Source organism: Aulonocara stuartgranti (assembly GCF_965226115.1).
Source record: "Aulonocara stuartgranti genome assembly, chromosome: 12".
Taxonomy (NCBI): Eukaryota; Metazoa; Chordata; class Actinopteri; order Cichliformes; family Cichlidae; genus Aulonocara; species Aulonocara stuartgranti.
Window position 1 is genome coordinate 12743698 of NC_138948.1, and position 11979 is coordinate 12755676.

The 11979-nt window shown below is 39.7% G+C and overlaps 1 protein-coding gene across 3 annotated transcripts; it reads left to right on the plus strand.

Annotated features, from left to right (window-relative positions):
• The first annotated feature begins 1346 nt into the window (after nt 1-1346).
• LOC309718219 (secretory carrier-associated membrane protein 1-like) lies at nt 1347-11005 on the plus strand. 3 transcript variants are annotated; one of them, XM_082553242.1, is made up of 10 exons: nt 1347-1649; nt 2489-2569; nt 2790-2900; nt 4412-4423; nt 4740-4851; nt 5609-5737; nt 5920-6079; nt 6736-6837; nt 6932-7049; nt 8185-11005. In XM_082553242.1, the coding sequence occupies exons 1-10, from the start codon at nt 1593-1595 to the stop codon at nt 8344-8346; spliced, it is 1044 nt and encodes a 347-aa protein (XP_082409368.1). In that variant the 5' UTR covers nt 1347-1592; the 3' UTR covers nt 8347-11005. The 3 variants fall into 3 exon arrangements, with proteins under 3 accessions (XP_082409368.1, XP_082409370.1, XP_082409369.1); XM_082553244.1 differs by lacking the exon at nt 2489-2569; XM_082553243.1 differs by lacking the exon at nt 4412-4423 and having other exon boundaries at nt 1350-1649.
• The last annotated feature ends 974 nt before the right edge of the window (nt 11006-11979 follow it).

Consider the following 11979-nt stretch of genomic DNA (forward strand, 5'->3'; position numbering starts at 1 on the left):
GAGCTCAAATATTGTAGTTTACTGAATGATCACAAGGATGATGTAAGAAAGAAAATCTTTTCTTGTCTCACATTAGCCCGTGTGTGCAGGTTTTGCCTTTTAGTTCCACTTTTGCGCTGAGGCGGTGAAGTTTTAATTTGGGAAGACATTCTCATCAGTACACCGAATTAAAGATTTGGCCATTACATCTTACAAAGGTGGAAATTGTAAAACGCAAGTAAAAGCAGCCCCACAAGTTTAGGTTGACTTCTTTGTTTGGCAACTGAAGAAAAATAATTAAAAAAACTAATTGTATAGAAATAATTTATAGAAACAACTTATTGTATGGCTATGTGGGTATGGGCACGCTATGAAAATAATCTTGAGAGCTTAAAAGTAATAACTAATTTCAAAGTACTGCATTGAAAGCAACATAGCATTACTGAAAATGTCATTCAGTGTGGAAGAAATTAGAAAAGTAAGGTGCACTTGAAATAAAAGCAAAAGGTCGGTTTCTTTGGATCATTCTTAGTTATTAATTATTTACAGGTAATAAGATAAACACCAATGTTGTAGTGGGTCAAAGTTTTATAATTTTTTTAACAAGTGAAAAAGACTTGTTGCATGTGATGAGGCGGTTAGCATTGTTGCCTCACACCAAAAAGGTCTTGGGTTTAAATCCACTGCCTGGCTTGGGCCTGAGTCTGTGACAGACTAACTGTCCAGGGCAAATTTTGTATCCCACCTCTCAGCTCCATGACAACCAGGATAGGCTCCAGCCTCACCACAACCCAGAAAATGATAAATATGGATGGATGGATGGATGGAGCATCCATTTTAATGCATATGTGCAAAACGTAGGAGAGTACGCACACACGGAAAGAAACATATAATTAAACTATCATCATCCGATTCAAATAGGTGCTCCAATGGGTTAAGTACAGTAATCCATGATATGGAGTCTACAATGTAAGAGTGAGATTTTCCTTATATTATTAGTCAGAGAATTTGTATCAGTTCAGCATGATGCAGATGGATCCTGTGTTCTGCAGACAGTAAGTAAACATCTGTATACTTACATAACATCACACAAATACAACAAATTGCCATAAAGGCAGGCAGTAGCTTTTGCGTATAGTTTGAGGACTGGATGAACTTTGTGATCAGTAAACTCTCATGTAGTATGTTTTGCACATTGTACTCTGGAAATACGGAGACTGAATGCAACATGTGAACTTGTAATCTTCCATGTTTAAGTCTCAAATACTCACACACAGTCCAACACACAAATACAGTACATAACAATACAATACACCAGAGGTGTGTCGTGCAGTGCTCTGCACATTTGTGTACAGAGGTAGCGCACCTGCCCGGGCATCATGCTGTCCGCGGTGCTGAAACAGTGACGTAGACCGTTCTGTTAATCACGCATCCTCTCTTCTCCTGCCATTTTTGTGCTACTGGCTAACTTGCTAATCAAGGGGTCTCCATCAGCAGGAGGCGGAGAAGACTGCAGGCGGCAGAGAGAAGCAGTCAAATCAAAGGACCTGAGTCTTCCCTGGAGAATCGGGGAGTTCCCGCACACAGGAAACTCTTGTTAGAAAGGCTACACAATGTCCGATTTCGACAGCAACCCGTTCGCAGACCCGGATTTCAGCAATCCTTTTCAGGTAGCTGACACGGCTAGCTAGCAAGCAAGCAAGCTAGTATACGCTTGAAAACCCACTGAGGCCAAACTCACTTTAGCATCCCTGCTTGCAGAATGAGCTAATCATCAAATTTTATTCCTCGATAGTTTTGTAGAGGGAGTGCCGAATAATTACATGGTCACAATTCACTGTTGCTGGGGATATCTATTGTAAACGAATTTAAAGGAATTATGTCATTTGAGAACAAAGACACATTATGTCAACGTTAGCTAGCTGGATAGCATTAGCTCTGCCCACCGTCTGTAAACACTCGCTGGCCACTGCTAGCTTGATGGACAGTTTACCGGGTGGCTAGCTTAGGACAGGTGCATTTTTGTGCTCATATCACAGTGTTATGTACTTTCACAGTATCCAGCAAACATTTGGCTGCCTTTGCAGTCATGTAGACTAATATTTTGGAAACACAGACACGTACATCTGTTTTCGATGTTAAGCAAGGGAACAAGCTATTAATTTCTGCTACAGCTTGTATTTTATTCCACCTTTTATAAACCACACGCTTCCAGAAATCTTAAGGCTTTAATTTCAAGCAACTGTTGAGTCCCCTTTACTTGAAGCTGTGTTTATCAGGGTGTTTAAACTTGCGCGTTTTTAGCTTTTCACAAAACATGGTGGAAAGCCTTAATATTAGTAGAATACCATCATTAAAGTGAGATATTTACATGTTGTTTATGTAAACTTCTCACCGCTGATTTTCAGAAACTAAAGACCGTCTAACGGCATCTTGTGAATGAAGCTTTTGGTCTTGCAGTTTTAGTTTTAACTCCCTAAATTCCTATGTGGACCTCTCTGCCCTGTAGGATCCTTCGGTGACCCAGGTGACACGATCTGCCCCTCCTGGTGGTCTGGAGGAGTATAACCCCTTCACAGACGCCAGAACGGTCAGCTTTACGGGCAACTTCATTGATGAGTAGTGTGCATGCATGCGTTTAAGTGCTTCTTAGTCAGTGACCTCGTTTTTATCCCTTACCCTCATCCTCTTTCTCTCCTCCTCCTCTCAGTCACAGAGGATTTCAGTGACAAAATATGACTGTGGCCTAATTACACTTTTTCTTAATGCTTGCACAAATATTAACATAGAGAATCTCTGCTGGATTACAGGCAGCCCCAAGAAACACCCCCAAATCTACTCCAGCACCTTCCCAGAACACACAGCCTGCCATCATGAAGCCCACAGAAGAGCCGCCAGCTTACTCACAGCAACAGACTCAGGTAAAACACACAGGAGCATTTATATACATGTTTCACATCCAGTTTTCTTCTCATTTTTTTGTTTCAGTTAGGTTGTCAACATGTTTTTGTCATTTGCAATTCAAACTAAACATATTTGGTTAGTCGCACTATGTTTTTTCTCATCTTTCTACTAAGTTAATAATATAAAAAGAGCCGTGAGTGTGTTATAGCCATTAAACACACAGTGCCCAATGTGCAAGTGCTGAAAAGTAATTGAAAACATGGCTGTGAAACATTTCTTGGGAAGCAGTGTGTTAACATCAGTTAATGTCTAGCTTGGAGTTGATGAAGAGATGGAGTTTTTTGTAAGTATGACAAGTAAAGAGGGTCAGAGTGCAAGTGAGGTAGATAAGAGAGAAAAATCTGTCAGACAGAGGTGGACATCAACAGCTGGATTTATTCTGTAAAAGCAGGCCTATACAAGAAAAATGGAAATGTAACCTGTTAGGCCAAGAAGCACAAATGTGTAGATCATTGCATCGCTGAGGATACTCATTAACAGAAGGTCCAGAAGGACGCAAAAAAATCAAAGAAAATTTTGGCTTGATGGCGTTGTTTTTTCAGTCTCAAATTTTACCTGTGAAGAATGGTGGAGGTTTTGTTATTGGGGTTTATACGGCTCCCAAGGGAACTCTAACTCTGACATTAATCTTTGATTTTATTGCTGACAGAAGCAACGGGATGAACCTGAATTTACAGTCAAAGCAGCTAAAATGCACTTTAGAGGGAAGATGTTGAAGTTTCCACAGACTAAAGACTTTTCAGAAAGATTAATTTACTGGTCTGAGAAAAAACTCAAGGGAGTCAACTAGGACTGTAGAACTTAAACATTATTAATAGAAATACTGCTTATGTTTTTAAGAGCTACTTTAAACAGTTAATCACATTCTTTGAAAATAAGCTAGTATTTTTAATCTTGCTGAATAAGTGGTACTTTGCACATCTTACACACAGTGCTGGATACGTTTGAAAACATGGGCTAATGTTAGCAGTCTCTCCAACAGCAGACGTCTTTCCTTACATGTCTGTGCAGAATGTAGTTGTACATTTTTCCAATCAAGTGGTTATAAGCTACTGCACTCTCGACACAGCCTAGATACGAGTGGGCTGCAAACTCACACTAGTTTGCGCAGCTGTCTGTCTCATTTCCCACCTGCTTGTTTACAATTTCCCATCAGAGAAAGAGAGAGGCACTGCTTTCTATGGTGGGTCGCTTTAGTTAACCAGCATTTCTGTTGCAGACTAGCAAAAGCAGCAGTGTTCAAATATCCTTTTTTAGCTAGCTCTGTAGATCCCTGTGTACAAAAAAGAAGAGTTAAAGGTGGCTAGCGAGTCCCAGAGAACCTAGACTTTGGGCTCTATGTGTTAAAGGTGATCAAAATTGAAAAAGAACCAAAAATGTGCAACTGTCCCCATACTTGCAACACTACAACACTCTGTCCTTTCCTCTTGGTCTTCATATACTTATCTGATTTCTGATGGCCTATCAGCGGCGTAATGAGGTACTGCCTTTTCATTTAACGTTTCCTGCACCCTTTTATGTCACTGTCTTGAATAGTGTGGATCCATTTAATGACCCTTTTCCACCTGTAGCATCACTTTAGAGTTGTATAGAACTAGCTGTTAGAGGCAAGTGAGTGAACTGCAGTTGTTGATACGTTTTAAAATCAGAGCCCGTATTTTCCCTTGTTAAACTAACATGTCTGAGCTTTCCCTGAGTGACAAAACCTTTACTTACATCATTGTACTTCATGTCATACCTGACCTCTGTCAGATGTTGGATTGTGAGCTTTAAGATCACATCTGTGTTTGTCTCAGGACCAAGCGCGTGCTCAGGCTGAGTTGTTGAGAAGGCAGGAAGAGCTGGAGAAGAAAGCAGCAGAGCTCGATCGTCGAGAGAGAGAGTTACAGTCCCACGGAGCCGTCGGAGGTCAGTCAGTCCATCAGTTACCCATTTGAATCACTCGCACGCTTCAACCTCAAAGTCTGAATTCTGGGTCCCACTCAGAGCTGGACTAGCAACAGCGCTGATCTAAAAGTTGACTTCTTACCTTGACACTAACATATCGGGCGTGGCGCACAATTTGTGAAGAGCATTTTAATTCTGTGCAGGTACAGTTTTACACAAGTATGGAACAGGAAATGTTCCAGTTTAAGTTTTGCACTGTGCCAAAAAATGTCCAGTTGATCAAATGGACCAAAGTGTGTTGCTGTGTGTGAGTGCATGTGTATGTGCGTGTGGTGCAGGATGGGAGTGAAAGCGACACACAAGCTATATATCTTAGTGAATGTCTGATTTACAAAATTGGAAATTTAATACAAGTTGCATAAAATAAATAAATGGTGATTGACAAACACAGTTTTATAACGTAAAAGAAAGTATTTCTCTGTATTTGAATTAAGAAGGCATAATGTTGTAGTGCATGTTCATGTTTAAATGTACATAGGACAAATCTAATTGAAGTAGAATTGAATAGACTGAATGAAAGAAACATTTCATGTCAATCACTCATACTTTATTCACATTTACTAATTGTAGGATAATGTCCGTGGTGATAATAACTTGTAACGTATTTTTTTCTGCCTTGTTAAGATTCTTGCAAACAAATCTGTTAGTATATTTAATAATATTTTAGCTTTAGATGAAAAAGCTCAACATCCAACCACTGCTTCGTTTCTCCACGCAGGGCGGAAGAACAACTGGCCTCCACTACCGGAGAAGTTCCCTGTTGGTCCATGTTTTTACCACGACATTGCAGTGGACATCCCTGTAGAGTTCCAGAAGACTGTAAAGATTATGTACAACCTTTGGATGTGTAAGTGTACTATTTAGCACACCTCATCAATTTCTTTCTAAATTAACCACATCAAGTGGTTAATGATGCAAGTTACCTAAGAAACATCAACCGTTTGGTCATTCACAAGAATCTGTATAGAAAATGTTGCTTAGTATAAGTTTAGGTTTAATCTGAGGTTCTTTGTCATCTTTGTTTATCAGTCCATGCAGGCACGCTCTTTGTGAACATGTTTGGCTGTTTGGCCTGGTTCTGTGTGGATCCAACTCGTGGCGTAGATTTTGGCCTGGCTATGCTCTGGTTTCTGCTTTTTACCCCATGTTCTTTCGTCTGCTGGTACAGACCGCTTTACGGGGCTTTCAGGTAAGCTGAAACATGAAAAACCAAAAAGAAGAACACTGCCTTTCCACTGATATTTGGGGTCTAAGTCTCTATAAATATGTGGGTTCAGTTTTTATAGTTGAAATACAATAAATTGTATACACAGGAAGGTTGGAAAAAGACACCAAAAAAAAGAGATTAGGAGAGTAGGTCTAGGTGAACACAGACCTACAGGTATGTTCTCCAAAATCATTTCTGCTTTATCTCCTGTGTCTGTGGCCGATCAAGGCTATCTTAAATAAAAACACTTACTGCCTGTCTTCTTCTTAAAGGAGCAGCTCAGGGATTTAAAGTCCCCCTTCTGTGTGCCCAGAAGAACAAGCTCACACAGCATTTCTCAAACATCACAAACTCTCAGCTTCTATAAAAACTGAACAGATGTGCACCTTCCTTTTAACACACGTAAATTAACTTAAGATAAAGTTAATAGTGTTCCAAATATGAAACTGGTAAAAAGAGTTGGGCAGCTGACTTTGCCATGTTCTTACCGTGCACTCGACTATTTCACGCATAAAGGCTTTGAGAGAATGAGGGAAGGATTAAGTAATTAATGTTTAATGGAGGATGAACTAGTGGCACAGTTTGACTTTATTCCCTCCACATTGCTCTCTTACCGTTTCTTTTTTTTTCCACCGTAGGAGCGACAGTTCGTTCCGCTTCTTTGTCTTCTTCTTCGTCTACATCTGTCAGTTTGGAGTTCACGTTCTACAAACCATTGGCATTACTGGTTGGGGAACATGGTGAGTATTTTGTACTTGAGCTGATCCAGGCACCGTAGATCAGTGTGCACTGAAGATCACATTGTCATCTTGGTTTTTTTCTTTGTCTTGCCAGTGGTTGGATCGCAGCTCTAACTGGCCTGAACACCAGTATCCCTGTAGGAATCATCATGTTACTCATCGCAGCCCTCTTTACTGCTCTGTCTGTGGGCTCCCTCATTATGTTTAAAAAGGTAACACAACACAAAGACGGCATCCTTACAGTGACAAAGGATATTATTAGTAAAAGGTTTTGCTGTGACAATAGAGACGCTGTAAAAGTGAGATGTGGCACTCTGAGGAATCAGTGGGAGAATTTTGGAATGCCAAAGATGGCAGGAGTGCCGAGCAAATCGACAGCTGAAGCGGGAAATATGAGAGCCAGTTGGGCAGTGGCAGACAGATCTACTTGTAACTGTAGTAAAGAGTTAGGGTAGTGTACTCTATAATATCTGCTCTCTGGATTGCAACCTAAATGAGGTCATGATGTTCTGTATTTCGCATTTTGGGCAAAGTCACCAAATCAAATGTAAATGAAGATTCAATCAATTCAGTTTTTATGTGAAGTTGACCTCCGAAATTAAAGTTATGGCTCGTTCTCCATTCATTTTAATTGGGGCTTTGGTTTTATTAGCTTGGAATAAGTGCCCGCAAATGTTGCCAGGATGGCTGCCAATAAAGAAGACTTAAGTGGACAGAGAAGAGGGAAACATCTAAACTAGGGATCTAAAACTACAGCCCACTATGATCCTAAGTTGGCCTTTTAGTAGTGTATCTCCTCCTTTCTCTCACTATAAATTTAATCCTTGTGATGGCTTAGAACAAAGAAAAAGAAGTGCAGTCTCCACAGTGTGACTCAGTTTTTCTATTTGATAAAAAAATGTTCTTGTAGTAAATGAAACAAATCTGTTACAAAACTGCTTTTTTGACTGTTAAATCAACAAAATTTCAAAGGTTTTTATCAATTTGCAGAAAAGACTCTTTAAAATCTTTTTTTAGTTTATAGTGAAAGATCAGAGAGTTTTTACTTTGCTGGTGTTTTTAAAAAAAATCTGAAATTAATGCCACTCTCCACATTCTCCAGAGCTGTCCGGTGGACCAGATTGTATTTTTTTTCCCAGCCCATTCTGGCCCCTTATGTTTGACACCCCTGGTCTACATCATCTTGTAGTGTGTTAGAAATAAGAATAGTGCTGTATGCCAAGAAGAATCAGTGCTATGACTGGACAGGAAGAGAAACATCTTTCCTATCGTGCTGTGCTGCAGTTCTTTTGGTAAATTTAAACCAAATAAATTGATTGCAACTAATTCCTTGTCTTCTTTCCACAGGTGCACGCGCTCTATCGCACCACCGGTGCTAGTTTTGAGAAAGCCCAGCAAGAGTTTGCGACCGGGGTCATGTCTAACAAGACCGTTCAGACTGCAGCTGCCAACGCTGCAGCCAATGCTGCATCCAACGCTGCTCGCGGGGCCTTCAAAGCTCATCCATAAACAGATGTGGTACACGTGCTCAGTGCTCATTTAAACACACACGCATATACTTAAACACACACACACAGAAAAAATGGAGATGCACAACTCTGGCCCTGCTGGTCCTCGGATCAAATTGATAATATTTGTGAATGTTTGCCCTGCACCGACACACTTTGCTTAAAAAGTGTGAAGCAAAATAACGGAAAAAACGATCGGAGTTGTCCATCTTCACTTTAAATCATATATCAGCTCTCCTGCATCCACCTGGTCAGCTTTTCAGTCAGGTGACTATCTGCTCACATCCCACAAAACATCCAGCAAGTGACTCAAGGTGTGCTCCGACTGTGTGAGATTTCATCGCACACGCTTGCGCACTCCTTTACTCTCCTTGTTCGTCTGTCCCCTCGAGGTGATCCTAGGTCAGGTAAAGGTCGCAGCTCGACCATACCTTATTTCTGTGAGGGTGATGACCCCGAAACAGTTTCCTGTCTGATAAATGAAAAGTGATCTGACCGTGGTGTTTTGCACATAGTTTGGTTTTCTTGCCCGTATACTGAAAGTGGCTGGGCCTCTGTGCGAATGTCTGCTTCACTCCAAGAAAATTGTGGCTCTGATTTCTTTCTTTCTTTCTTTCTTCTTTTTTTTTTTTTTAATATAATCCAGTGCTCCGTCATTAAGCTCTGAAAGGTAAATGGTACCTTGTCCTATATCTGTGCTTTTGTTGTGAGACAAGTACCATTCTTGTTATAGTAAAAGACAAAACAAACAAAAAAAAAAAATCACAAGAATAGGAAAATGTCTGTATGTTCTTATATAAGGACCTGCCCCCCCCAACAACACCTGCCAGGTGAGCCATTTTTTTCCTGCTCTGTGTGCTACTTTGACAACGTGGGCTGGGTCAGCATCTCTAGATTTGACAGCATGATAGCGGCATGCATGTTTAGCACACCCAAGGTAGCTAAGTCTTTGGCAAAGTCATTCTTCCCACTTCCTTTTGGTCCCAGCTACAAGGAGCTGGTTTTCGGTGAATGTCTGCCTACTTATCCTCCCTCGGTTTTGCTGTGAGGGCTGTTTGCATGTCTCGGTGGCTGCCTGACAGAAGATGACGGTTAAGAGAAGAAAATTGGAGGGAAAAGGGGAATGAAAATTGAATATTAGCTTTTTTTTTCCCCTTATGTGTGTATTAACGCAAAAACTGTGTGGCCCTCGGTTGTTTTTGTAGCTCATACTCGAAAACTAACGCTGCTATGAATCTCAGAGGCGCTCAGTCGTGGCCTCCCACTGTCGTGTTTCCTATTGAAAAGGATGCGTACCATTCATAGGGATCAGACCTGCCTTTTCTCACAGAAGAATCACTGTCCACAGTTCTGGATAAAGTGATAAAGCTATCATTTTTCCTGAGATTAACCTGCATACATAAACTTGTAAAAAAAACATTGACATCGTGTATATGTACACTACATAGGCTAACACTCCATTTTTGTTTTCCTCGGTCAGTAGTGAATTACTGGCATTTGAAGTTTTATAGCCAAAATAAGCATTAATATAACAGAAGATTGGACTTGGGGTGCCGTCACTATGATACACTAATTTATCTACAATAATAACAGTGTTATCCAGCACCAAGTTGTACAGACTACTGTCACTGATGTGAAATATGGATGTGGGTTTCTTCATTTTTTTTCTTTGTGCTTTAGCACCTCTCATGATGTTGGTGAGTGTGTGAAGATGTGCATGGCAGAAGACGGGTGATAACTGGCACTACTGTTATTAAAAATGTATAGCCTGAACTTTATCGTGGACGAAATGCTGTCAGTGTTAGCTAGCTGAGGCTCGGTAATTTGTCCTGAAAGAATAAGCCTAGATCTCTCGCAGTATTCTTTTGATTTGGACGTAATTTCATCAAAATTCATTGCACATTTCTTGTTTTATGTTGAACGTAGCGCAAGAGAAAAATGTTTTTATTTATGGTGTAATTTAAACTGTTTGCATTTTGTTTCCTTTTTGGTTTGTGTGGGGGTTTTTTTAATGACACTGTCATAGCATCAGCTAGATTTAAAGGTTTTTTTTAAGTGTTTAATGACTTTGCAACTTGACCTTGCAAGAGGTGTGCTTGTCGTACGAGGATGTGTGTTTATGGTCGGTATGAAAGAGGAAAAGAAATAAAATAAGCTCCCTCAAGTGTTATTCTATGTCCTGAAAAGCTGTGAGAAATCTACCAAATGTCCATACAGATTTGTTTTCAAATCTCAGTTTGTGGTGTGATTCCTTTCCATGTTTTACTTTGAGGTATTCTTTTTCCTTACATACACCCACATGAGTCCCATCTATCTATAGTTTCAAACAGTTGTTTTACAAAGCCATGCTGCAGTGGGTAATTTCTTGATGTATTTGATGAGCTGGTCAGCAGTACAGAACAATGTGTTTGAAGTTTGCCAACACAAAACTGTGTTTCGGACCTGTGACTATGTTATTTCACTGAATCAGAGAAAAAGAAAAAAAAAACTCATCCAGAAAGGGACACTTGTATATTTTGTAAAGTTGAAAAATCGATCCCCATTATCAAATCACGTGTAAAAAGAAGTAATGCACTCTTGTCTGGCCTTTGTCGCATGTGAAATAGTTTGAGTTTTGTATATTTATGGTATTAACATGAAATAAAATTTCAAAGAAATGATTGTGGATTTGTTATATAATTACAAATTTATCCTCTTTCCGTGATTTAAAAACAAAACAAAACAAAAAAAACATTAAGAATGACCATGGAGAAGGGTATCTGCTCAAATTCAAACTGTGTCAAAATGAGGAAGGAAAGGTGGTCTCGGAATTTCAGAAACTGCCGTTTTACTGGGAATTTTCCACACAACAATCTAAGGTTTACAGAGGATGAACTGAAAGAGAAAAATCGGTGAGCCGTAGTTCTCTAGGCAAAGATTGTGCTGATGCATGCAGAGGTCAGTGGAGAATTATTCAGCTTGAAGCAGTGTGACCAAAGGCAACAGTAACTCTCACATCTTGGTTGTAACTGCTTGTTATAATGAACCAAAGTATGCAGAAGATAATCTCTGAGCATACAATTAAACCTTGAAGCAGATGTGCTACAGATGTCACTCAGCTAACTAAAACTTGCTCTACCATTTGCAAGATGGTAGGCTCATTCTCATGACAATTTTTTTTTTTTTTTTTTTTTTTTATTCATACATCCATTCATTTATTTATTTTACTGGTCATGTTTGAATACAAATTACTATTTTTTGGTGGCATACTAAAAGAAAGTTTAAGAACCACTTAGACTCCGAAGCCCGTGACACAGTTTGCAGGGTATCATACATACATGCTTAGAGATGAAAAGATTCACGAGATTTTCAAAAGTTAAACAAATGGATTTAATATAAAATTTAAATTGCCAGTAAAAAAACAAAAAAAAAAACAAACTTGTTAATCATCTCATATCACTTCAGATTTACCTCACAAGCCTCTTTTAACACTGTTATGAGCTAATGTCCACCGTCCGTCTCCAGGGGTCAGTGTTTCATCAGGAAGTCTTGGCACAGTAGAAACAGAGTTTACACATTTCTAACACAGAGTAAAGAAGTCCTGCTTTATTTAAGCACGGGTTCTCTGTCCTCAGATATATCACCTTCTCATACA